Here is a 13,024-nt window from a genome sequence, read left to right on the forward strand (position 1 = left end):
GGACTTGACCTAACTCATCCACATCGCTGATGAATGCCTTCATTACCAGGCTAGGGAGTCATATTTCCTCTCTTTCTGTCCAGATGCATACTTAATTTCTTAGGCAACGTGAGGAGAACTCTAAAGAGGATGACTGAAGGAAATGCACTCTTGCATACGTAACTTCTCGGTGGTTGGAGCAGTCTGGTGGCAGGAGGGAGGCTCAGCCCAAGCTCCTTCTTCAGCAGGAGACAAGCAAAGGGCAGCCTCGCTGAGAAGTGAATTTTCCAGGGTGCTAAATATGCACTGGAACCAGCCAGGTGGGTAAAAAGGAACTGTATTAATAAAATGTAAATGAAGTACACAGATCTCCTCCTCACTGTTTCTCAAGTACAGCCCAGTCCAGGAAATGGGCTGGATCAGGCACTCCAGGAGAAAGGGGATGGATGGGAGAGCTATTCTGAGATTTCTGTGGTGCTTTGGCTCCAAGCACCTCAGGGGCATTAAGCCGAGGTACATGCTTGGTGGGCAGAAACCTGGGTGCCAAAGAGACTCTTGCCAGTACAGTTTTAGACATGTTTAGAGGTTGGCGAAGGCTAGCCATAACATTTAACGTTCTCTTTGGTAAATGTATATAAATGTTAGGTGTCTAAGTGGACCTAATCCTCAGTGTTTCTAAAAGGCTTGCTACTTCAAAACCTCACAAGAAATCCAGGATCACTGGCGTTTTGCTGAGCTCAGTCCAAGACTGGCATATGGTTTTCTCTTTGTTCTTTTGTGGACCCCTCAGTGACTCTTAGGGCAGTTCCAAGTGTGAATGGATAACTGTAGAGCCGTTAGACTATGCTATGTAATTCCTGATGGGTATGACAGTCTTGCTAATGAAAAACATAATTTATCATTTCGGATTGACTTACTAATGGGCTGTTCCATATCCTTTTGTCTTGGTAAAGCCTATTGATATTGCAACCACTAATGCTGGTAAACCTGAAAAAAAACAAAACAGTAATAACCATTAGATGCTGAGCAAAATATTGCTGTTCTGCCTGGACAAAAAATGACAGGGCAAGCTAATGCAAAATGGACAATTTTACATGGAATGAATCATTTAATGAAGCACAGTGCTATTGCAGGATTTGTTTTTCTGAAGCACTGGCTGGGAGGAGGACACTGTTTTCTGCCCACGGTGTAACACTTTGATGTAGCTAAATTACTGGTACATTTGACAGGTCTTAAAGTGAACTAGAAAGAGGCTTCATGAATGTTCAGTGAATGTTTTTCTTGTTTTATTTTGATTTCTTGATATTACATTACTTTGCTGAAAATCTAAAATTTTATTAAAGCATATTTATAAAAGAATGCTAAAATATACACCAGCATAGCTTGAGCTTGAGATAAAGTGGAAAGGCTCCTAACATAGTTTTCTTTTTAGTAACGTGCTGTCTGCTATCTTTCAGATTTACGGAAGAAAATGATGATATTCTTGACATTGTTACTGCATAAAACGTTCCATTCCAATGATTCTGAGGAAATGAATTTTACGGACTTACCCCATCCAAGGCACAGGAAACGTTTCCTTATGAGCCGTGTCCTAATTTTTCCAGTAACAGCCATATATGACTGCCACGCTTCTGTCAAAACCCAACAGAATGAAGCTAAGAAGAAGAAGTGTAAAAATGCGGTGGTTGTGGTGCAGATGCCCTGCAGGGAGCAAAGAGAAGCTCATGCTGAATACTTAGGGACACTCATTTCTCTTTTCAATTCAAAGAGTTGTCATATTCTATCATCTTGACCTTTATTCTTAGCATCAACTCCCCCTTTGTGATCTGGTGGCCACAAAGAGAGAGAAAGAAAGAGAGATGTTGACAGGGATTAGGCAGAAGAGGTTTTGACTGTTTTCCCAAACACTGAGTGTGCCAAGCAGGGACAAAGAGCACAAAATAAATCATGCCACCAGATTTTTCTCTACACGTTCACTTTAATAATAGAATGTTAACCTATTGGAATATACTGCCTGAGATCTTTTTAGTCAGGTTTAAGTATCATAACCTTAACAATTACCCTGGATATTTTTTTATGGATGTCAGTCATTTGTCATCTGAAAAGTATTTTGAGCACATGTAATTTGCTTTCTTTTGTCACTGTAGGCCTTAATTAAACTTGACATTGTAGCTTATATAAATGAGCTTCTTGGCATAAATGATGATCTACCCTCCACTGTGTTGCTTGAAATGCCAGTTGCAGGCTATAAAATGCAGCGTGCATTGTACCCCAGAACCAAAACCACACCAGTAGTGTTGAGAATATCCTTATCACAATTTATCCTTATCACAATTTGAAGTGTCAAAATTGTATCAAGGTTAAAAAAATATTTTACACACCCAATATTAACAATGCGAGATCGTAGTTGAGAAATGTAGATATTACTTTTATCATTATTTCTTTATGCAGCATACACATCTAATAGCTATCTTACATGCATGTAGTGAAAGGCTAGTCAATTTTTTTTACTAAAACGCCAGTTCAGAAAACTATTTATATATGCAAGTTACTAATTATATATAGATGCTTGCATATATTGTTGAATCAAGGCTGGTAGCTACAAAAATTTGGGAAGGATAAGATATATATGACACCACTCATGTTTTTTAGTTCATTTTATATTCCTAATTACTTTCAGGTCTTTTTGTTTTGAATTTTCTATTGTGTTAATTTTCCCAGATTCTTATCTGAAATCAATTGTGTTGGTTCACTCCAATAGTTATCTCAAATACATAGCTGATAGCTGATATCAGCTGGTAGCATTAGCTGATATCACCCTATGAACTTTCAAAAAGGTATGCACTTAAAGAGTCAAAACTTAATGATTTCCTGCAATGAATTTACAGATGTGACAAACACCTTGTTTTCTAATCCTGGGTCAAATTGTCTGTTTAAATCTGGGGGAAAGGGGTTCTATATAATTATAGGCAAGAGTACTATTATTTAAATTTAAAAAGCAAGGAAAGTAAACTGGAAAAAAACAGCAGATCTTGAAAATAGACTAGTCATTCCATCCTAGATTTTGCCATTAATTCTTATGTTTAGATGTCCTAAAGTATGTGGATTCATAAAATCTATCCTGGTAAAGCCTAACTGATAGCAGTATTTCCTGTATATGAAAAATAAATACTTATTTAAAATGAAAGCTACACAACAAATATAATAGAAAATCCAGAAATGTCCTTTCTTTTACTAGCTGGCTCATATGTTGTGAATTCCCACTATGTAACTTTAATTTGCTTTCCTATCAATGTTTTTGTAAAAGCTAGCATGTTCTGTTGGAATGAGAAAATGACTTTTGAGGAATAGTATGGAATCTTTCAGGGAGAAACTGCATAGGTACAACACAGTATTACCCTGAAAAAAAAGTGAATATACTATTTCCCTTATAAATAATGCAAATACAAACAAATCCTGATCTTTCTAGTGAAAACATTGCTAAGTCTTATGGCTGACTAAGTGCAGACTGTAGGATTTAGTTCGCAATTTATCCCCTGTATTGAAAGAAAGATAGATGATAATCTAAGACAAATGTGGACATGGCTGTTGTGGAAGAAAAAACTGGGATGAAAATGTTAATGATCATGCTGATCACAAAATGAGAAGCCAGAAGCAAGTTTTGTTAGAAGCGATCTGTGCTCTAGCTGGAATATATGACTGCTGATTATAACTAACTCTTCTGAACGGCAGACAGGGGTCTTTAATGAACACCGATGGTAAGTCTGTAGTATCACTGATATAACAGGGTATTTGCATCACATAACCATCATAAAGATGCAAATCAGCCTCAAAACATCACCTAACAACTGCTGTGGGATGGTGATGACAGAATCACGTGCAGGCAGTGCTTGAAGTGAATTCAGCCTCCCTCCTTCCCCAGCCAGAGAAGCAGTCCTGGCAAATGAACCTCCTCTCTCCCAGGTATAGCCATGGGCTCATTACGGTTGACTAATACCCACCTGGAAATGTGTCTCTTATGTACTTTTGTATTCTTCCCCTTTGATAAACAAATAAACAAACAATGCTGCTCTGTCTGGGAAAGCGCTATATCTGGGAAGTCTATTTCCAAATAGGAACAAAAATTCATTTTCATCAAAGGCTGTTATTAAATGGGGCATTGAGTATCTCTAGTCAGGGAGCCATAATTTTAGCATTTTATTAGTATTTTTTATTTTCTCACCAGGTCATGGACTACTGGTCTCTCCCTCTTCTCCCTTGCCAAGGGACCACCACCTCCCCTCACCTTGCTGCAGCACGTGCAGCATCACTAAAACCTTGTGGCCCATCACTCACAGAAAGCCGCAGTGTGTCAACCTGCCTGCATCAAGAGAGAGTGGTACACACCTTCCCCATTGCTTTAGGAGGAGATAGTTCTTATTTGTTTCTAATTCTAGTTTATTAAAACTCACTGAATTAATTACGTGTGCTGAGCACCTGTCAACTTGCAACAAAATGAATTTTAACCTCCTGATTTATGCACTATTTCTTCAAGCTTCTGAAATTAACTCAGCTTTGTTACTCTAGCCTCCTCTTCCTCCCATTACTGTTGTTCTTAGCTCCCCTATTTAATTTTAATTACAGGTGGGGGAAGGAAGCTTTTCTGTCCTCAGAATGCACAATTTCATGAGCTTTAATTGAGCTTCAAGTGTTTAGCTACCTTGAATATCTAAGTAAGACCATTCATCCCTTTTTAATAAACAATATACTACTGAAAGCAAGAGCTCACATCAGGTACCAAATTATTTCCTTCTTTCATTCTTGTAAGACACCCACTCCAAATGAGAGTACTGAAGCACAGCTGAGAAATGTAAAAAAATGTGCAAATGTAAAACTACTTATTCTAGTGATTAATATTTTTAATGTAATAATGATGAATAATAGAGAGAACTTTTATCTGGTTTTATGACTTACAAAAAGTAGGTCATAAATGCAACCTCAAAATAATAATTTATCATTATTTTTGGAGCATCTGGTTGTTGGCTTTTTAAAAATAGAACAGTGTTCTTTTTTAATAGCAGTGTGAACAGATCTTCCATACAAAGACAAAGAGGGTTAAGTAAGGACACCTGATTTGTCTTCTTGCCCTGGAACAGGTTCTTTTTCCTTCAGCAAACTAGTTGCCTGTTTCTGGGTTCTGATAAATAGTAGAAGAATCAATGCTACTGGAAAATGAACACGAAAAATGAAATCTGTATTGGTGATAGCAAAATGAATAGGGCTAAAATCCACTCAGCTGGATTATGTCATGAAGTAGAAATGAAAGCTAGTAGAAAATCATTTAAATAATAAAATTTCTTGGAGATTAGAAAAAATCTTGCCCTTGATTTAGCTCTGAGGAGATAAGCCTAAGGAGATAGATAAATTAAATGGGTGCTAATTTTATTCTTATTAAGTTCTGACCACGCACTGAATACACAAGCAAAGAGCACTTAAAGACCACAATAAAGAATAAATGAAACAAAGAATGAACAAAGCAAAGAGAATGCAAAGGACATAGCAAAGAGCAGAAATATAATTCTGTGTCAAATCTGGTATATTTTATTGGCTTTTTGTGACTCTCAAGTCCTCAACTATAAAACAGTTTATCTTTTCCTTTAAATTAAAAATATAAATTCATGAAGGAGCATACTGCTTATTATTATTTACTTTTTTATTATTATTATTATTTATTTTTAAACTGATTTGCACAATACAGTACCTTTGTCTCAGGAACAGCAGACACTGTCAGACTACAGGGATACAGTATATTGGCCAAATAATACTGAATTCTAGATTAAATACTAATTTCTAGAGTAAAGTGCCATGAAATAATACATAGACTTTCAGAGGCTGCGGGACAAAGAAGTAAAGTTTTGCATCTCAGGAGTGTTTTTCTGGAAGGGGGACCGATTTTCAACAACAAAAACATATGGCAAGGAAGGCTGTCTCTTCAGTTGCAAACATATCTTACTGTTAGGATCTTAAACACCTGTGAAATCATAGCTGTAGAATTTCAGGTTTCTCCTCCAGGATCATTAATATTACTGGCACCATAAAGCTCTGAAGGCATAATTTCTTTTATAAAAATCTTTTATAAAATGCCATGTTCTTTTCTTTTGCCAGGCTCGAGTACTGCTAGCACCACTTCTTGTTCAAGCAAAGAATTCAGGAAATCTGATTCCCATATTGAAAATAGCACTATAGTGGAAAGAATTGTTCTAAATTAATGTTATTCATATTTTAAACCAACAGCTATTAAACTATTTACTTTAATTAACTTATAGACAAACTTAAATCTTCTAAAAATCTTCTCCAGTGTCCTTAAAAGTTGAAGGCTCAAGTGGTTTAACTTCATTATATTGCGTTCTGATATCTGACATGATAACCCAAAATAATTAGCATTTGACTTCATGAGCATTTATGTGAAGAGATATGCACAGTCAATTATTTTACTGCAGGATTCTATATGCGGTACCAGACAATGTGAATGGTAACATTTACTTGGATTTTTAGAGCAAACTAATTTTTTAATGCAACAGCAGTGGGTTTTGAGTAGTTATGTGACCTCCCCCACAAAGATAATGAGTGATAACTAAGGACACTCAATTTTTGTTCTTCTACTCAATCATTTTTGTTTTCCCACAACAAGCAAGATGTCTTTCTAGGTTTTGATAAATAGCTTATAAGCTGGTTGTAAATGACCCAGCTGTTTCTGCAGTTCCTTTGGTTTAGTTTACAACTACAGTCTCACAAAGGACATCTATATCATCAACAGCACCACAATGCCACAGGAAGATATTTTCAGTATCAAGTTTTGATTTTTTTTTTTTTTTTTTTTTTTGTATCATGCAAATTATCATACCAGTTGCTAAACTTTGGGGCGACTAAATGTGCCCAGTCTCTGGGTGCAGTGTAATTTGTTCAGCTATTTTGATTTAAGGTTTGTTTGTCTGTCATATCTTGCCTTCTTTTCTGGAGTCTGTCCTCTTATCTGACAGTATAACCCCAGTGATCCTAGTGCAATGCTATAAGAGTGACTGAAAGAAAACTTACACTTTAAACTGTAAGTTTTCTCCACATTTGCACTTTCCAGACACACTTTAAATATGTCTTCTTATTTTCACCTAAAGTTTCTCTAGATGCTTTACTGACAGATTCAAATCTTGCTTCTCTTTATCCAACATTTGCCTCAAAGGTATTTCTGAAAATTACCTCTCTGTGAGTAAAGCATTCACAATCTTTATTGACACTTATGAAAATCAGTCAGAATGTCTCCCATTTTTTCCCAGGTGCAGAGTCCAGCAATAGAGGTGCTGTTCATATCTGATCCACTAAAAGTATATGGAGCCTTCTTTTCAGCTTCTGCCCTTTGCAGTTACTTTTTTTCAGAGTTCTCCTTTGATAGTTGTCACCTCTATCACTCATATCATTAAGCTCTGCATTTAAATTTGATAGCCTAGAGTTGTACTTTGGCATCCCCAGTTATGTCTATAGAGAACTGCTGTTTTATATCCAAACTAATTCCTCTGCTAGCCACTATTCTTCTCCAGACCTTATAATGCACATAGTACAAAACCGTTCTATCAACTAGATGTGAAGGGATAGGCTGCTGGTTTTTGGGATGGAAAAGAATTCATGAAAGCTGCTGGCTGCACATGCAAATCTTCCTTGCTCTGTCATATGGCAGAATCTGTCTACACTAGTTAACAGTAAAGGCACCCTTTATGCACTGGCACGTGATCCATGCTGTTAAACTGTTGGTGAATTCCTTGGCACAGTTTTGACCTGGGCCAAAAAATGCTCTCCCAGCCCAGGCCCACGCACAGATTGAAGGAGAGCCTGGGCCAGGAACCCTGCCCGATGGTCAGCTTGCACACAACTGTCCTCCTGCCCTGGAGGGCTTGGTTGTAATGGATGCAAGGCGTGTTGTGTTAATTTTCCTCGGGGCTATAGAAATATTTGTGGCTCATTTTGGTTACTGGTTGGGATAGAGGCAAGAAATCCAGCTGGATAATTCATAATATGCTCAGCTATTACTAACATATGAGACAGTAAAATTCATTCCGTGTTGTTTACAGCATTCTCTGGTGATTGTCAGTGCAATGCACAGGTTTGTAATGTGTTAACTCAGAACTGCTTTCTTGGTGGCATGCCTACTGTAAATTGAAAGCCAGTTGGAAGACAGTTCTCATACAGTTTCCTTATGCTCATACTCATTTTAGCCTTCCTCCTGGTTTGGATTGTTATTGCTAGGTTATATTCAAGCAAATGAGCTCAGCACAAGCAATATCGTAGAACAGGTTACTCAGAGGCAATTTAATTTCTTCGATTACAAAGCCTGGCAAGGGAAGCTCTTCCCTTTTTGCCTTTGTGTTGTGAACATGTATATTTTTCTGGGCACGCAGGAAATGAAGGAATAGGATCCTCTAATTGTTTACAGGGTTAATTCAAAAGTCAGTGGAAAGACTCCCATTAATTTAAGTGGGCTTTATATTGGGCATCCTATAGAATGAGATGAAAGGTGCATGAGCAGAGGCTTGTGATCTTGCATCTTATCCTGAGTGTTTTAAATGTTTACAAAGTATCGGATGAATATTTTTCTGGTAAGTGAATATGGCCTACTTCACATCATGAATTTATTCTGTTGGCTTTGATGCTAAACACTTTAAACAAGGTAAATGTCAAATCTGTTAGGACAAAATAACTTAGTGTTTTAACTATGTCCTCACATGAATGTGTTGTGAAGTTTATGAAGCTCACAACAGCAGGTTTTCAGGCAGACATAAAAGAAAATAAGAAGCCCTTTACAACTCTGAAGCATAAAATCAATTTAAATACAAGTATTTCAACTTCTTCCTGACTAATTAATCTCAACTTGCTATCACTGTGTTCTAATAGTAATGTTTCACTGTGCTAGAGAACACTCTTTCCTAGTTTTCTTTTTCTTGTATTTGGTAATTTTGCTTCTGAAAAATCAACCCCTTTGAGTGTAAAGTGATCATGCTCAGTTCAAGTAAAAAAGTGGAAACCACTGGCATGCTTTATTAAAAGAACTTCTTCATTACTGAGCTATTGAGGTATGACAATTAAAAAATTAAATTGAAGGTGATGCTATCCTGAAAAATTAGTCTATAAAAATAGCTTTGTGAGGTTTTGCATTACCAAGTCTGAAAGATTTCTTATTTAAAGATAGATAAAATATAGATTTGTGGATAAAATATAGATTTGTTTTTTTGAATTGATGGGAAAGCAAAATCAACCTGGTCTCTGAAAACCATTGAAGAATTGAAGTTCTTATGTTCTTGCACATCATTGAGGGTAACAGTATTATAGAAGCAGAACTGAAGGCGCAGTGTGAACATAAGGGACTGGATTGATATCGATGAAAGTGCAATTTGGCCTGAAAAGTCTCTGTAACTGGCTGTGACTCATAGGAAAAAAGAGAACGCACGCTGTCTGTCAGAGTGGTTCTACTGGGTTGTCGGAAACAATTGTATTTACTTGGGAACTATGAAGATTAAGGTGGTGATTATGGGTAAATAATAAACAAGCTTCACTGATGTTATTACAGTGGTTTTCATGGTAGTTGTTTTTCAGGAATTGTTTTTAGACTCTGAAAATTCCGTATTGGTTTTATGTTAAAGTATGGAATGTGCAGTGTACTCTCTTAAATGAAGACAAATGCTCTTGGCAGGTTTGAAGAGATAATGAGATAACTGCATTAACAATGAAGCAAAAGCTGTTTGGCTATAACATACAACAAATGTGCTGAATGTTCATTTCAACTTATTACAGAAAGATACCCAGATTTTTAGATCTCTCTTTGGATTGTTGCAAATAGAAATATTTGGTTGCATTAGCATACTAATGGCTATACCTGTTTGGGAAAGAATGAAGTATACAACAGCCAACAGTCAATTAGAGTGATGAGCAACTCATGTGAGAGTGTTCCAAATGTTCTGAGTCTTCCTAACTTCAATTTATTTAAAAGTTCGCTGTGGGGGCTGCATGAATAGCTAGGAGCAATGAGCCAGGAATGATAATGAAGGGGTGGCTGAGCTAAGCACAAGGGTTACACATGAGTCAGCAATGACTGCAGCTAGAGAAAAGAGTAGTTCAGAGCACAGTTGAGAGGGAGTTCCTTGTGGAGTTCTGAGAAAAAGAGGAGGAGGTGTCCAGGCACTGACAAAGACAAGGAATTGAAGGACCTTCCTTGAAGAGATGGCATAACATAAGAGGGTAGCAGAATGGATACTGATATGTTCATGACAGTGGCGTCTGATTTGTGAGACTTCAAATTGCTATAGGAGGGTCCAAGTGCAGCCAGTGCAAACTGATGTCCTGATGGAAAAATAACCAGGAACAGCCCTCATTATGTAGATAGAAAATAATGCCTTGTGTTGCCCCTCAATGCTACACGGGTAAAAATTTGTCAAATAATTTTTTCTTTTAGGAAAATGTGACTGTCACTTGAGTATCTCTGCTCTTAAATCAGGTCCTCTGTTTGCTCTATTTTAAATTTTTATCTCATTTACTAACAATAAAATTGCTGTAATTTTAGGGAGTTTCCACAGCAATCAAAATGACAACTAGAATGAGAAGTTCAACAACAAAGCCTGCAGTTGCCTTTCACTTAGTCTGACTATGATGATTACAATCCTGCCATATGAAAACAGTCCATCTTCTTGTCTGGGATATTGGTGTCAGCAAATATTCCTTCTCTGCGTAATTGTAAGAGTTCCATCTCTTTACACTATTGACTGAAACCACTGAAGCAAGAGCTTTACAATGCTATTACAATGTTACCATATGTCACCTACCCTTATTCTTTTGGTTTATTTTTTAATCACAGTTGTGTACGTAGATCTTAAAAGTCTTTATGTAAGAATAATGATAACAGGAAAAGGATGATTTTGCTCTTAAAAGCACCCTCAGTTTCAAGCATGCCCAGTTTTCCTCAAAGGAGAGTGTCGTTTAGGATTAGCAGGATGGAGACAGTGAGAAATGGTCCTTTTTGAGAGAAGCAGTTTACGTCCAAAATAGAAATAATCCAGGAAAGCGAGATAGTATCTACATTACTGTGGTCATCCAAAATCTTCTCATACCACATAACTTCAGTTTATTTTTCAAATATACCTGATAAAGTAAATTTTTTAAAGATACATTATGGCTACATCTATTTGTATTTGCAAACAAAATGGGTTAGAAAGCACTCACTCATCCTGCAGCCAGCTGGAATGATACAGCGAATGTCTATATTAGTAAATTTCTTTGTACTCCAAAATAAGGTGGCCACATCCAAACAGCCTGCTGTCACTGGTCCCTTGCCAATTCCAACTCTCCCGAGGTCAGGGCATTGACTGGGATAATGCTAGTTAGTGTGGGACAAAATTGTGCCAGGAGGCGTGATAATGCTTCAAGAGTATGGATGACTTCATGCCAATGCTTGGGGTCATGCCCACCTACAGAGGCATGTAGAACATTTTGGCTTTGTTTTCTTATCCAGTAAAACATGTGGTGGGTTTGAGCAAATGTAGTGGGCTGACCTTGGCCAGCAGCTAAACACCTACTTAATCACTTGCTCACTCCCCTCAGCAAGATGGGGGAGAGTATCAGAAGAGCAAAAGTGAGAAAAACTTGTGGGTCAAGATAAAGACAGTTTAATAAGTGAAGGAAAAAAAAAAACCTGCACCAAGTGATGCAAAGGCAATCACTCACCACCTCCCACCAGCAGACTGTTGCCCAGCCAGTCTCCAAGCAACAGCTACTTTGGAAAGACTACCCCCAGTTGTATTGCTGAGCATGTTGTCATATGGTATGGAATATCTCTGTGGCCAGTTGAAGTCAGCTGTCCTGGCTGTGCCCCCTCCTAGCTTCCTGCCCACCCGCAGCCTACTCAGTGGCAGGGCAGCTGAGAAACGGAGGTCTTGATGCTGTGTAAGCAGTGCTGAGCAATACTTAAAACATCAGCATTAGCAACACTTTTAGTCACAAATCCGAAACACATCATTATACGGGCTCCTGTGCTCCATCCCAGCCAGATCCAGTACAGGACCCTAACACTGAACCCAAGTGGAGTGTGTGCGTGTGTGCGTGTGTGCGTGTGCGTGTGTGCCTATGAAGACAGGATAACAGAGGCTTTTGCCTCTGTTCATATAGCAGTGTTCATATAACCTACAGACATACACATGCAGACAGGCACTTTTAAAAAAATTGATGTAAATGCACCTGAAAGTTGCTAATGGGATACATATATGTACACATGTGGGCTACCAGTTTTTACTGTTTCATTTAATTGAAAATCTGAATATTTTTTTTCAGAAATATATACTCTTTCCCTGTAGTATTAGAATCAGAGCACACATTGTCACACTAGAAAAGCAAGTGGAGGTAGAGAGAGCCTTGGACGGTTTATGCATTGCAAAGCAAAATTTTTCAGCAGATAGAAGACAGAGGAGATTGCTTTACATCTTTGTACCAGATCCTGTCAACCTGTGTACCCAAGAGTGAATGTGGAGTGAGGGGTGAACAGAATCTCCAATCTGGGCAGCTGACAGTGCCCTAGTTCATGCACAACACAGTTAATGCAAACTTATTATACGAGAGCATTATGAATCATATTAATTCCTCTTATGATCATGATATTAATTTGTAATGCCTTTAATGCATTAGCCATGGGTTATTTCAGAGGCCATCCATCTCTTTCTTCACTTCATACAGAGATCCATGTAATGGCACTGAAGCTGCCTCATCTATAGGGTGAAATTTCAGCTGGAAGAAAGAAATTCCTAATAGAGGGCTCTATTTTATGGAAAACACAGCTAAAGAAATTAGGCCATAAATTTAGAGTCCCTCTAAATACAGGAGAGGGAAAATATTGTGTAATTATGGGTTTCTAATGATGTTAATGAAATCTCAGCAATTTTCACATGGAAGAAAGATTGTATAGTAATGGATGCATGTGCATACTGAGGAATTCAAAGGACACAGTTCCTCAGTATACTTTGCATCTCAGTCTAATTAT

At 37.6% G+C, this 13,024-nt stretch overlaps 1 protein-coding gene across 1 annotated transcript in view; it reads right to left on the minus strand.

Moving 5' to 3' along the window:
- Positions 1–13,024, minus strand: part of ADGRB3 (adhesion G protein-coupled receptor B3) — a gene marked incomplete at both ends in the record, with an annotated part of 462,480 nt that overhangs the window by 43,784 nt on the left and 405,672 nt on the right. The window contains 2 exons of the mRNA XM_082307720.1: positions 897–966; positions 1,530–1,680. Of these exons, the coding sequence (XP_082163846.1) occupies positions 897–966; positions 1,530–1,680 (221 nt within the window). The remainder of the gene's footprint in view (positions 1–896; positions 967–1,529; positions 1,681–13,024) is intronic.

This window comes from Platalea leucorodia, assembly GCF_965183815.1.
Source record: "Platalea leucorodia genome assembly, chromosome: 3".
In the NCBI taxonomy this organism is placed as follows: domain Eukaryota; kingdom Metazoa; phylum Chordata; class Aves; order Pelecaniformes; family Threskiornithidae; genus Platalea; species Platalea leucorodia.